Source organism: Syngnathus leptorhynchus, chromosome 1, assembly GCF_054491065.1.
Source record: "Syngnathus leptorhynchus isolate UIUO chromosome 1, UIUO_Slep, whole genome shotgun sequence".
Taxonomy (NCBI): Eukaryota; Metazoa; Chordata; class Actinopteri; order Syngnathiformes; family Syngnathidae; genus Syngnathus; species Syngnathus leptorhynchus.
Window position 1 is genome coordinate 22,520,507 of NC_141195.1, and position 15,000 is coordinate 22,535,506.

At 43.5% G+C, this 15,000-nt stretch overlaps 1 protein-coding gene across 4 annotated transcripts in view; it reads left to right on the forward strand.

Annotated features, from left to right (window-relative positions):
* LOC147062738 (nck-associated protein 5-like) overlaps positions 1–15,000 on the forward strand; it is a 61,721-nt gene that overhangs the window by 20,730 nt on the left and 25,991 nt on the right. For 3 of the 4 annotated variants that reach the window (XM_085908058.1, XM_085908084.1, XM_085908066.1), the window contains 2 exons: positions 5,668–5,731; positions 12,264–12,397. In XM_085908058.1, coding sequence (XP_085764184.1) covers positions 5,668–5,731; positions 12,264–12,397 — 198 coding nt within the window. Of the gene's footprint in view, position 1; positions 261–5,667; positions 5,732–12,263; positions 12,398–15,000 lie in introns of those variants that run through there. The other variant, XM_085908075.1, reaches the window with a different exon arrangement.

Genomic DNA, 15,000 nt, shown 5'->3' on the forward strand with positions numbered 1-15,000 from the left:
TGCTGCGTGTTGATGTGAAAGAGACCACAGCTGAGAGGCAGAGCGCACGTCTCGAGTGAGCAGAGGCAAGCAGGGAAGCCTTGATGCACGTTAGCAGAGCCGAAAGCGCTGCAGACGGTGGAGAAAAGAAAAACAAAGAGGATTCACCAATTTTTGGAAACTTCGGCCGGTACTAGCTGCAGAGACTGAAGCAATCGCTGGAGCTGCTGGATTATCATGAGTGTGCGTTGACTGCACCAGAATGCTGCATCTCCACCGGGGTAAGAGGGATTTGATAGATTTGGGTGATTCTGCAAGATTTGCAGCAGATCATATATGGAAGGAAAAAAAAAAAAAAGAATTCTCGTGTGTGAGTAACGATTTTGGATAGTGAGTTGGGGGGGGGGGGATTGCGTCTGGTGTCGCCAGTGGCAACAGATTGTGGCATTAACCATGTTGACTGGGACTGATGGCAGAAGGAAATGGATCACTGTCCTTGTTGGGGGATTTATAGACATAGAAATGCTGCCCGCTTTTGTCCCCTCGAGTAGATTAAGATTTTCTTGGCGGTCCACTTTGGAATGTTGCAATGAAAATGTGATTTATTTATTTTTAAATTCTGACAATTATAGCATTGACGTCTTTGGCTTCTGATTTTTGAGTTCTTCCAAAGTTCTTCTCCAAGTCGGCCATTTTTAAAGAACACAGACACGCATGTTCGTACTATAAATGGATATCTTTGCGTATTTTTGTTATCTCTATAAACAGAACCATCCGAGAAGATGATAGCAAAGCATGGGAGAGTAAAAGAACCATCATTCTTGTTGGTTTTGACAAAATGCCAGATTTTTATTTTTTTTTCCCTGCCATGGGAATCAGTTGCTTCCAAGTTTGACAGCAAAACAGATTCTTCCATGACATCATGACTTGAATGGCAGCCATCAAGAGGAGAAGGTAGTTTGCTATCTCGGCAAGTTGAACATGAGGCCACTTTGCGTTTGCCCCTTTTTTAATGGGGCGGGGGGGGGGGGGGGGGGGGCAATATGATAACATGTGAGCAAGCCAGATGTGTTTTTGCCACGCTGGGCAGTTGGAGTCTGCCTCCATGTGAAACCTACCTGGGGATTACCGGATAAGAGGATTGGCAAGTGGACGGATTTGATTCGCTCAAATTAAAACGATAATTCTCTCCATTGTGACCATGCTGACATTTCTTTTTTTGCGCAATTTTACAAAACGACTTTCCCCACTGACTGCTTTTTCTTTTTGTCACTTTGACATTCAGACATTGAATTTTACACCCACTGCCCCCCCCTTCCTCCCACTGCGTGTATTCATTGACCCTCAGCTAGCATGTTGGGCTCAGGTCAAAGTGAATTATTGAGGAATGTCATCCCGGTTTAATGGCTCGTCGAGTGGGCCTCAGCGTGGAAGTGTTTCCCCCTTCTTTGAAAGCTTTGGGAGTGGGGGGTGTCCTCCTTCCAGACGACTTTCCCACATGATTCCCACCGCCGGCGTAGCGTCTCCAAGGTCTGAGCATTTTCGACGACAAGGGTCGCTTCCATGTGAGTGAATAGAAATTGTGAATGTAAACAGTCTACTTGTTTGTAAGACAAACCTCTCTTGTTGCTAAATCTCATGATATCGCCCGAGAGTGTATTTTATTTAAGCTCACATGGTGGCGCCGCGTTCTCGCCTACAGCCCGACCATCTTTGTTTACCCTGACGCACCATCTCGATCACATGAATCTCGCAAGGTTTTAAGAACAAAAGCTAGCAAAGATCCCAGCGAACTTGCCAAACGTTTCTGAAGTTGTCACGGTGACGCGTTTATGGCGGTGAGCTGCTGACAAATTGAGGGGTCTTGAAAAATGGTAACAAACTTTAACTCCGGACTATCTGGCTTATAAATCAGCAGGTAATAGTTTTAGAAACATGCCGGAGGTGTCGACGCAGCTGGAGAAGCTCATTGCGCTGTTCTCTCTCTCTCTCCCCCCCCCCCCCTCCCCCGAAACACTTCTTCTGCCATGTTGAAACTTCTGGAGCCCTTTTTGCTCTTTGCTGAGAGTGAATTATTGCGAGTAAAAGCCCTCGGATGACTTCACCGCCGGCATGCCGCAATTCCGACGTGAGGCTGCCATGCCGATTCTAAAGACGTAGCTCAAGTGCTCCTGTTTATACTACGTGGATGTGAAGCTGTTTGTCCGTGGCTTCTGTTTGAAAACCACCGCTTGGTCCTCCCATGAATCAACAGAACATTCCAGTCAATTTGAGTCGCGTCAAGCCAGGACAGGCAAAAATGGCGGACAATGCATGGAAAGCGTGAATTACAATGCACTTACAAATGTTCACAAAGACAAAAGCTTAGCTTTGCCCAGCTGCAAATCAGCCCCCCCCCCCCTAAACAAATTTGGCATGTCGCCACTTCAGTTTATGAGTAGACAGTAGCGCAACGGGTTCTTGGCATGTTCTTCTTCCAACTTCCTGTCAAGCGTCTAGTCCGGTTGGCCAGTAATAATACATTTTAACAATGCGTCCCCGGTGGGTGTATTTATGAGTACGGCAAATTCAGCAAATCTTAAAAGTTGACTCGTGCCTCAGTAGCCCGGACTTGCTAAGATGAAGTAGCCCGAAGGCGGAGGCAAGCGTGTGACACACGGGAGCTGATGATGATCGGAAGAAGAAAAAAAAAAAAAAGATGAAACAACATAATTACTTGAGCTGGAGGCCAAGAATGCTTGTGTGTCACAATGAGGTGTGTCTTAAAGGCTGGTGTCATTTCTTTGAAATCCTTAATCGTTTTTTTTTTTTTTCCATCTCATCTCATGAGTGTTCAATTTAACTTTTTTTTTTTTTTTTTTTACATTGAGAAGTTCCAGTTGGCGTAAAGTAACAACAGTAAGCCCTCGCTGGACGAGCGCATTCCTTGCAGCTCAGGAGAAGTCTTGGAGAAATCATCCAATCTGGGTGTGGACAGCAACATTCCCATGTTGGGTTTCGAAACAAGCACACCAAGTGCTTTGATGTTACAGATCATTTGCAAAATCGTACGTGAAGTCAACCAACCGTTCCTCCTCATCCTGTTTTGTGTGATGTGGCGAGAAATTAATTCTTCAAAATAACACCACACACGTGCACTGATCAATTGTATATATTTGGGAAAAAATACTACTATCTAAAAAATATTTTAAAAATAAAATAATATATATTTATATTTTAATATTTTATATATATATATTTATATAAATATAAATAAAAAATATTTAATTTACCCAAAAATGATCAAATATACCCAACTATGGCAGGCAATAGTTGGAAATGCTCCGGGTTGACCACTGAAATCTTATTTGTGGTGAACTGAAGTGAACTGTACCACTTGGTGGAAAAAAATAATAATGTTGCAGACAAAATACATTCGCAACTAGCACGGGGAGGTTCTTTGTGTGCGCCGGCTCATCACATTTCAACATGTTAATAATTGATGCTCTGCTACTGCGAGCTAAAGCTTCATCAAGCCGGCCAGCCAGCCAGCCAGCCGAATGGGTGTGTACGCCGCTGACATGTGGCTCCTGTTTGTTTCGCACTCAACGTCCACGCCGGGGAGATCTCCAGCTGTGGCTGAGTCTCCATCCAAGACGGAGTGGGGGGGGTCGATGTTGTCTGTGCTCAGCTCCTGGAAACTGTTAAGCATTATCGAAGCCGAGTTTGTGTTCCAGCTGAAGCTATAATTGATAAAGGAAGGAGCACATTTTTTACAAAACGCCAAGCAAATTGATTCTTCTACTGTTGAGCGCCCGCCAGGCTTGGTTCACACGAGGGGATTTTTTGGGAGTTACATAAACAGTCAATGGCGCGATTATGGATGGGGATGACCCTCAATGTGGGCCACGGGATCGCGTGCACGCCACAGCTCTTAGCCCAGCAGGAACTCAGACGCTAATACATAAATGCATGGCGTAGCTGGGCCTTTGCCCAACATGCAAACGTTTGTGCATCCTTGTGGCTCCGACTGACGTGTTCGGGTCACCGGATAACTCCCAGACAATATCGAAAACAGTCGATCTTGTTCCTGCAATCCAATATGTGAAGAATGATCAAAACGTCGTGAGATGTTTAATCTGGTTAAAAGCACACAGGAGATTAAACCAGCACGTTTGTTTGTGTGGTTTTCGCGCTCATGAACGGCAAACAGCGGTCACGGCGGTGGAAATACTGGAAAGCTCCCACAAAACACTCCAAAGTCAAATACGACAGCCTTTTTTTTTTTTCTTTCACCCCCCCCCCCCAACAACCTTATTGCCGGATGTGGTTAGTTACGTTTCGTCATAAGAAAGATGCTGAGGCCGTGGGAATTATCGCATAGGCTAAATGTGAGCTATGTTTTATAAATAGATAAATAACTTCAAAAATAAATGAATAGAAATAAGTAAATAAAAATTATTCTGAGAAACTTGACCAAGAAACTAGCATATTTGCGTGCTACGGATTCCACGCATCAGAGGAAGCGGCCCGGCTTTAAATCGAAATTCCAAATGCCTGCTGGTAGAAGAGGCGTGTGCGATGAAACAAAGTGGACTGGTGCCAGGCCAGGCCGGTTGTAACAAAGCAAAAATTTGCAAGAGTGTGGAAATGACGTCTCGCCCCTTGCCAACCCTGGAGGAGAGGGTGGAAAGCGTTGTGCAACTGGTCACAAAACTTTCATACAAATCCAATAAAATATGGCGCAATGAAAACAGAAAATAAACATATTAGACTCAATATTTAAGCTTTTTTTTCAATCCCGCACTCTACTTTTTACGGTGCAGTTCAGTTGTATTTAACTTTTAAATACTAACAATAATTTGACACACTTTACATTATAAAAAAAAATCTCAAAGTGCTACATACATTCCAATTTTTATAAAATGTGTATTTTTAAACACTTACGTAAGCACATTTGTCATTTAATGCATCTTAGTAATAAATTGTAAAATTCCCCCCCCTAAATTTCAGCACAGTTTTGATATTTTCGCAGCAGCCTACACGATTATAACATATATTTTGTTTAGGAATAAAACCTATAACTTGACTTCGATGAACACTTTGATGTTACTCGAACTCAATGTAGGACCATATGCTAGTACTTTTTTTTTTCTTCAGGTGTTACTAAAGTAATTGAGCACCGCTGCCGTCCGACTTGACACACACACACACACACACACACACACACACACACACACACACACACGCCCAAACACACATTTTAGTTTCCACTCTTGCTCAATTAGTCAGCACCTGACTGCTTGTTTGACAATGCCGCCTTTGCTCCAATGTGTCTGGCGTCGTTAAAGCCTGCGCCATTGTTTGGTTCCAGACCGACCATTTATCCGTCAGTCGCACGGCGGATTTTTTAATCACCAGGTGTGACTGGCTCAACAGGTGAGCAGGCGGCTAAAAAAAAAAAAAAAAAAACTCTGATGTCACGTCGAGACTTTTTTTCAGGTGGCTCACTTAAGGGAGGCTTTGTGTTCCAATGGCTGATTGACTGTAAGCTCGATGAGAGGCCGTCAAACATGGCCGCCGTTTGTTGACATTGAAATCAATTGACTTCTGAGAGATTAACAAGGATTTTATTCCTAGGCCTAATCATGCCACTCTGCTTATTTTCCCCATTTTTCACTTTTTTAATTGTATTTTTTTTTTGTCTAGGGAAAAACTGGCCGTGGCTCGCCTGCAGAGGGAAGTCGCGCGGACCAAGAGTGAGGGAACAATGGTAAGGTACACCCAAGCAACACATGAGTCAGTCACTTGGTGCCAGCTCATCAAAATTGCTTTTGTAGGAGACAATTAAATGAAATTAGGTGAGTTAAAAAAAGACCACAGACATCCTTGTGCTAGGCGAGGCTTTCTAGCGCAGTCACGAAATCGAATCTCAAAGCGTGTGATTCGATAGACGTCAGCTGATTGCCCTACTTTGAAAGCAGAATTCCTGAAGCAAAAGCTTGTTGCTTGATGATGTCTGAGACCTCCCCCCCCCCCCCCCTCGGTTCTTTCTGACTCGCCTCTTGGTCAAGGAGGTCATCCTATCGTCTAGAATTCCTCAAAGGCACTTTAGCATACCGTTGCGGTTCAAGTGAACACGTGAAGGTACACATAAATTACGTCGTAAAAGAAGATGACCACAGACGCCAGTAGAATCTCATCGAGTCATCTTCCCACATCGGCGCCCCCTACTCTCTCACCTCCACTTGACCCCCCCCACAATGTCACGCCGCTCACGTGTCCAATTTATATATGACCGCGTAGCCGTGAGTCTCATGGGCAAAGTTCACGCTGGGCATTTAAAACTTGTCCTTCTCAATTCATTGGCCCCGTCACGGACACCGACAACCCCCCCCCTCCCCCTCCCCTGTGCATGTTCTGGCTTTGTACGTGCACACGATGTCATCTTCTCTGCAGCATCATTACCTCCTCCTGTAACACTAACCTCTCCGACCCGAGCCAAGCAAAACATCTCATGCTAATTATGTCTTCGAAGTGTGTGGATTGTAAGCGCGCACATGGTGGTGGGAGGGGGAAGGGAGGGGGGGGGGGGGTTATCTGTCTGAGACAGGAGCTGGTAGAGGGGTATCACTAAGCTCCATTTGAAATTGGGCTTACCCCAGTTGGAGTCCCCTCGTACTCCCTTTCTGGCATTCCTGGGAGGCATCCCGGCTTCTCACCAGAAAGAAAAAAAAAAAAAAAGCTGCACGGAGGAGATAATAACTGCCAGAAAGTAGAAACCAGCAACGACTTGTGCCGATGCCCACTTCCACGTACACTCCGCCATTTTCCCTCGAGGGGATATTAAGCAGTGAAGGTCACGTGATGCTTTGAATTCGTCCCCTAATTTAATTGAATTTCCCTGTAGAGCAACACGACGGGCAACTTTTGGATCTTGTGCGGACCAATTCGCTGGTGCGAACGCGAAAACTTTATTGTCACGCCCCGGGAAATTTGGACATTTAAAATTGCTAGAAGACAGAGGGCATGTTTGGGTCTGTGGCTTTTCTTTCCAAAAGTCTCATCTGTTCGAAGTGGAATTGCTCATTAACAGGCTCATCGCCTCTTTTTTTTTGTTTTGCTGGAATTCTTCCCAGAGGCGTGGTGCCGGGCCGGGCTGGGCCACGGTGGTTTAAAGCCACAATCTCCGTCCGTCCATTTGGGGAGGGGGCAGGATGCGGGGGTTTCCTGTCAGGCTCAAAACACACGTCCACATGGAGACTCATAAAGAGAGCGTTACATGGGCTGCCCAGGGGGGGGCGGGACTCCCCATTAGAGAGAGAGAGAAAAAAAAAAAGGCATTTGGGCTAAGATTATGGCCACTGGAAACGGCTGTGTAAACAACATGTGAAAATAAACCATCTCGACTTTGGGAGCTTTATTTATCTTTGAGGGTCTGTGGACGCTTACTGATACGTTACGCCAAAAAGACAGAGGTGCTGCTGTCAAGATTTGGCTTGATGCTTGCACGTGAAAAGCATCAGAAGAAAGAAACCGAGATTTAGCAATGTTTCGTAACGTGAAGTAAAACAATATTCATTTCATTAGACAGCTTTATTATTATTATTTTTTATTGGTTTTCAGTGGACCTCCATGATTTTATTTTTTTATCGTTTGTAAGGGATAACGGGAGTAGTTAGTAGTGTGTCGTTGGTCCTAATGAGATGAGCAATGTGTCAACGTGATTAATGACCATTCATTTATCACTAAACGACACTGACAGCACTGTTAAGATTGAAGGCAGTTTGTCGAGGCGATAAAAGAAACACCTCAAAGGGCTTCTCGGTCCTCTCCGAGTCTTTCTGACAGCCGCTGCTTCAAAGTGTGACAGTGAATGCACTCAGGTGCTGCTTTTGCACACGGGGTCTTATCAGCTACGTCCAGGGGGGGGCGCTTGTCTCCGCCTTCTTGACCTGAGAGGTGGACGAGTGCTGACAGCCAGGTGACAATAAGAAGCTGCACACTAGGTGCCAGGTCAGATTATCAAAGTTTGGGTATTTTCCAATTTTTTATTTCTACATTCCCCTCAGTCTCCCGTGTTTGTTTATTATTATTTTTGGAATAATTTTTTTTCTGGACCCCCCAGAAATATCCTTGCCCCCCAAGGAAAAAAAAATCTTAGCTCCGGCAGTGAAAAATACAACCATAATATTAAATTCCAGCAAATCATCCAAAATCCTCCTTGTTGCACGTCTCCATTTGAATTTTATTGCTGCTGATGAGCACACACACACACACACACACACACACACACACACACACACACACACACACACACACAGACACACATGCACACACACACACATAATCCACTGACATGTTTTATTAATGAACTCAGAACCTTGCTGGTGTATTGTGTCCCTGATGTTTGCTTTAGCAACAAGCCAGAGACCCGCTCCCGGCCCTTTGATTAGAATCTGAATGAGGAGGGGTCGAAGACGCAGGGGGGTCTGAGTCATGAAGAGATTATGGAGCTGCCCCAAAATTGTACCCACGCATCCTCCAGAAGGATGGATGGACATCAATTGATGCAGGCTCGCTCAGTCATGCACTTGAGCTGATTATGCTGATGTAGCTTTTCCTAAGTGGGAGTCGGACCTGCAAGCAAAGACTAATGAATTTACAGCCATCCCTGGATCTTTGAGGGCACTATGAGGGGGAGGGGGGGGGCAGGGCTGATGTAGTAACTCAGTCTGAATGAGGGCACCATTACCTTCTAATGCAGAGCAATTTCAGTGGCAGAACTCGCTTCAGCTAATAACATTTAAGACTACATAAGACGCACACAGTCTCAATGCGTCTTGCAGTTCATTCAATTACGAGCATTGCACGTTCGCCTTGATAAATGGACTCATCACGAGATGGGTACATTTTTTATCATCCGGGAAATGAAATGTGCCTCGTTTGTGATGGAGGTCAAACTTTATCCTCAAAGGGCTTATTGAAAATACTGTATATTGCTCAGTAGATAAAAAACCATCCCCGGGCCATTTTACAAATGAGCTTCTCCTATTTAGTTTATATTTGGGCAGATGTGCTTGTTAGTTTGGCGCCCTCTACAGGCATAAAACAATATTACACCCATATGTCTCATCAATGAATGGAAGAATCATTTTTTTGGGCCTGTCGTTGGTTGAACTGATGTAAATGTTCTTCTAGAGGTTCGCTGAATGCCATTAAGGAACATTTCCAGGAATAAAAGCCACGGAGGCGGCGTAGGCATTAAACATTTCAGAATGGCTCTGATGTATTGCTGTGGATTTCTGGGCCACATAAAGATATGCTAATGTTGGATTTAATAGCCTCCTGCCTGCTTAAACTACAGAAATTATATATTGAGCTGAAGCTATCAAAGGCTGGAATAAAACAGTCAATCCTGCCTTGTTATTGAGATTCTTCCGTCGGCGCTGGCGCTTTTTGCCATGTGGGCAAACCTAAATAACAAAAAAGCTACTGTTGCTTGAGGGATGCGCAACAATACCGTGCACATTACTACGTGATGAAAAGCCTTTTTGTCTTGCGTTATTAGCAGCTTTGTCATTCAAATTCATGTTTGCATGGAGGTCATTCTACTTTATGACTAAAGGTTTCTTATGGGTCCAGGTGTGGAGGTTTTGCGTTTTTTTGGGGGGGGGGGGGGGGGGGCTGCTGCACTTTATGCTTTTTTTTTTTTTTTTACAGTTGGATTTATAGTAGCCATTACTTTTGACAGAAGGGAGCCTCACATACTGTAGTAGCCGCCGATTTACAACCACGGCAAGACCGTGCGTCGCTTTTAATGGTGTCTTGGGTTTTGTATTCACGCCCTAATAGATTCGACTGGACAAAATGTGCTTTTGTAAGTGGAACCTTTAACATGAGTGCGAGTTGGTTGTTTTGTCTGGTTACTGTAAAACAGGCAGATTGTTAAATGTGCATAATTGGATGGATTTGAATTATTATTTTTTTTGTTTAATAAAATAATATATGATACAAAGCAGTTCTACACCACAACCACATATTATGACATTCATTTCTCTCTGAGTGACCATTTTATATTTTTTTTCGTTAAGTGTGATTTAAATCATGTCTAATAGCCCCATGTTGTGTTGCTCAGTGTTTACATGCGTTATCACTTTCCCATCACTAGAGGTCGCCCTCACGCTTGTCTGCAAACTGCTACGAGCTGACCAACAGCTGTGAGGGAAAAAAAAATATTATCCGATTCAGTTTGACCACAAAAATAAAGCAATACTTGATTTTCACTTATTCATTTTCAGAAAATTTGTATTTGAAATGACTTCCGTGACCATTGTAGGTTGGTGCGTCTTTTTTTTTTTTTGACCAAATGTTCCAACAGTTGTCTGCTTTTTGTTTTTAAGTGTACCTAATTATGTGATCAGTGACTGTGTGTGTTTCATCTTGCACAAGTCTAATTTTTAACACTTGTCCACATTTGATAAAATCCAAAAATGTTGATCCTATACAAGAATATAGATGAAATACAAACTTTCAGGTCAGCATTTTAGATCAGCAATTCATCGCTGTCCTCATAAATAGCTTCATTATTAAATTTGTGCATTTTTACTTGAGCGTCTCTGTCCAGATGAGCGCCGACTGTTCTTGCTAAGCAAACCGAGGCAGCACCGTGTCGGTTTCCCGGCAACGAGTTGAACTAATTCACGGATAATTTCAAATTACCAGATGAGTGTCTGAGACTTTAAAGTACATTTCGAGGAGGGTTCATGTCGGTCGGGCAACAGATAGCTGAGGCCATCAAGACTGAAGAATCCAATTAAAGCATGGACAAAGATTTCATTTCAGACTCGTCTTGAGGAAGAGAGAGAAACTGATAAAACTGGTTAAGTTGACACGAGTCTTTTTGGGCGCTTTGGGCTTTTCTGTCAATATGAAGACAAGGACGCTCTTCGTTTCCCACTCGAGCCGAGCACAAAAAGCTCGGCAGCAGTGAAAGATTGAAGCTGTGATATGCTTTGACATTTTTTGGTGAACTTTCTTTGACGGAAGCAACACGAAGTAGCAACAACTTATTATTAAATGTCATGATTATTTACTTTCCTCTCTGAATTTTTACCTTTGCTGTAGAAGATGTGTTTTCATCAGAGTGGGTTTGTTGATTTCTGATTTCAATGTCAAGCCAGGATTTTCTTTAAATTATTGCTGGTTTATATACGCTCGCCTCTAGTGACTTCCATTTTGTGAAAACATTAAAAGGTGAATGTAAGTTATTTCACAAACATTGGACGACCTCTAATACAAACATTATGAAAAGTGTAGCAGGTTTTGAATGGGCACAAGTTGGTGAAAGGAAAATGGTGGCGCAAAGACCTCAAAACAACCCGTGGAGAAACGTTGCCTGGATCGAAGTTACCGCAATTTATTCTTCGCAAGAGACGTAATGAACAAAAACTACAGAAACTCAATCAGAAGGTGCAAATTGCGCAAGAACAGCGAAACCAAATTGGGGCCAAGGAAATCAACTTTGGATCACAGCGGGGATTTCATAGCTTGTGCGAGCATGGCTTCTTTTCTTACAGGCTCATTAATCTCCATTGATTTGAAGCGGCAAAATCGATCCAAAAATCGTTAGTAACTGTCTGACAATATAAAAGAGACAATTTTTTTTTCCCCCCTCCACAATTAAAAACAGTTTGAAGGCGTCGTATCAACGAGCCGGTGACCTGCTGTTTTCAAAACAATCCAAGTGTAAACAATCGTCGCAGTTTAAACAGTAAATTAGTCTCGCGCGATACACTGCGAAATCAACGACAAGTTTTTTTGGCTTTTGTTGCCATGACAACCGGATGTAGCCCTCGTGGGTTTCGTTGTGGTTCGGAGCCGCTACGAGTTTGACCCTTTGCTAACGAGCTAGGTAGCGCATGCGAGGGACACACAGCAAACATGAATACTCCAACCGAAACTGTCAACTTTAACGAACAAGCTAATGCCGTTAGCATGTGCTAATCTAAGAATCTAACAAAAAATCTGCACGGCTGTTGAAAACGTTTGGCTTTGACAATTTTTTTCAGAATGTACTGTTACCTAACATGGCTGCCAAGTCATGGGTGGCTAGAATTGTGACATCATCATTCGGAAACAGAATTTTGAACTGATTCAAAATGGTTCTATTTTCAGAAACAGGCAGCTAAAAGTCTAAGCCTATTCAATTTGGGTGATGTTATTTTATCGTTACTCGCATATAAAATGTTCAATGTCGAATGTTTGTTTTGGCGTCACATGCGGATGTTCTTGTTCCTCTGCAGCGAGAAAAGCTGATCCATGAGCTAGAGGAAGAGCGACGGCTGCGTCTGGAGAGCGAGAAGCGTCTGCGTGAAGTGACGGAGGAATCCGAGCTGGGCCGGGCACAGATCGTCTCCCTGCAGCAGCAATTCGCCAGGTGACTTAACCCAACACGTTCTCTCGCCCTTGTCGTCTTCCATGACACACAAAAGTAGGACAAAGTGCTCAAACAAAGCCTTTTCGCCGGCCGGCCGGTCTGGAGCTCCTAATTTGCTGATAGTCATGCGAGGCTCTTCACATTAGCTTCTCTCAAATCGGCCGCTTATCTCCTCATTAGAAAAGCGCTTCACACTTTAATGATCCCAGCGTGCAGCCGCAGACTCTTTGGAAGCGGAGGGATGGAATATTTCAAAAGATGAAATGCGTCGTTGATGCAACAATGCTCTCGCTTCTCAATGTTTTTACTCAGAATAATAATAGTAAAAACAATCAAATAAAAAAAAATAATAATAACGATAATAAAAAATAAAATAATAATAATAATGATAATGATAATGATGTGATAATAATAAATAGTTAAATAATCTTTTGCCATCTTTTTTAGAGACACTCGCTCTCGCTTCTCAACGTTTTTACTCAGAATAATAATAGTAAAAACAATAAAATAAAAAAATAATAATGATAATAAAAAATTAATAATAATGATAATGATGTGATAATAATAAATAGTTAAATAATTTTTTGCCATCTTTTTTAGAGACACCGTCCTTTTTATTCACAAGTTTCATTTTCATTCTGTTAAAACTCAAAAAACAATGCTTGATTTTCATTGGTTAATTTTCATTCAACAATTTTTTTTTTTTTCTCTGTGAACATATGCTACCTAATACCAGTCTGCATTCTTTAGTCTGGCTTTTATTGTGCTGGAATTGTTCATTCAACTTCGAGCACTGACGTGTGATGATAATTTGAGCGTGTAATCTTGCAGCTAGTGTTGAAGCACTGTGAGAAAACAAAATCCATCAAATAATAGCGGAACATATCAAGCGTATCCCTGATTGGGTCCAAATGAATTTGTCACCGTGACTCGGAGTCACCTGGATGGATGGCATTCATTGGACGCCGCACCACTGAGACTGTCTGATTAAAGATTCCAAAAATGGAGCTTATCAACAGGAGGATGTTTGGAGAATCGCTCGACCACTGTTGTCATTCTGTGACGATTATGTTCCGACTTGGATGGTTGTCATTTCTGGGCTCAGGAGACCTGGATGGGGTGGGGTAAGGTCATACAAAGGTCAACTCGTGACTTCATCTGGGTGCACACAACCACTATGACCACTTGCCTATTTATTTGTGTGACTTGTTTGCATGGCTGAGATTTAAAAAAAAAAAAAATCTCCCCTCCTTAAGACTGGCCACCTAGCTCCAGACGAAGGTGCAAGCCCCCTCCCCCCCGGCTGGGTTTTTAGCTTGGTGTGGGTCACATGCTCACCCCCCTCCTGACTTGGTCAACCCCCCCGCCCACCCCCAGAGCTTCAACGGCGCGGCCTGCCGTCATTAAACGACTACGGATTAGTGGTCGACTGCAGCACACAACCCTGCTCAGCCCACCCTCAACGTCCCTCGACTCTATACGAGTTGGGACTTTGGAGCGCAGGGGACGGACGGAAGAAAAATGTGCCTTGAGAGCAACATCATCAGCTAACAACTTTTAGTCGGACTTGGATCCCGCAACGGCGCCGTGAGGCCTTCAGAGCGCACCAACGAGATGACCCGAGTGCAGGCTGAAATACTTGGTGCCCGTTTATATGCCCAAAGATGAAGGAGGCGCTCGCCAGGTAATTGGGTCCAGCAATGGCTTTTTTTTTTTTTTTTTCCCCCCCCCGACTATTGTCTTGTCTGGAATTTACAGTTTATATTGAACCATATGTGCAACAGTCTGAAAACAAATTTAGGACCTGGTCTACTAAGTGGGTGCACCCAGGATGGTGTCTCTCGAAATTTGCTTTGTTTCTTGCTTTCTGGGAAGAATAGGCTAAAAAAAAAAAAAGTTGTATCTTTTAAATACAGTCGATGACGCTCTTCGCAAAGGATTTGTTCGTGATTCAAACGGGCAGGAAGGACTTCTCGGGTCTGGACTCGCTCGTGCTCCCGTTGTTTGCTGATCAATGCGCTCTTTTGGAATGATTCAAATCCTGCAGCCACACCTGGCCCAAGTCTTTTAATTTGGCACGTTGCAGAAGACCCCCAACCAACCACCCGCTGCGCTTGGGAAGCTGCGGTATGAATCGAGCCCCTGTTCCAAACCACACATCTGGGGTCATTACAAAGAGGCCGGCTGGGCCGGGTTCTTTTGAAGTGGCTTTCCCGCTCCTTCCAAATGACGATGTTAAATAGATAATTGGTGTCTGCACTATTTTGGAAGCAGCTCGCATTTGGAGCATTTATTGGCTCTAATTTTCAACTTCCACTCTTGGACAGGGTATTAGGTTCAATTTAACTCACTTGAAGTCATTTAACTGTGACTAAATAACGAGTTTTGGCGCCGACCACGGGTTTAACGTCTCTCTCCAATCTGTGTGCTTGAGTTCGACCTATTCCTTCCCCGTGTCACCCGATTTTGTTTCACTTTTTAAAAAAAAATTATTTCATTCTTTAGTTTTAATTCAAGACAGCACCGGTTAGCATGTCTGCCTTACAGTGCAGAGGTTGGAGGTTCGATTCCGGCTCCTGCCTTTTTGTGTGGTTTGCATGTTC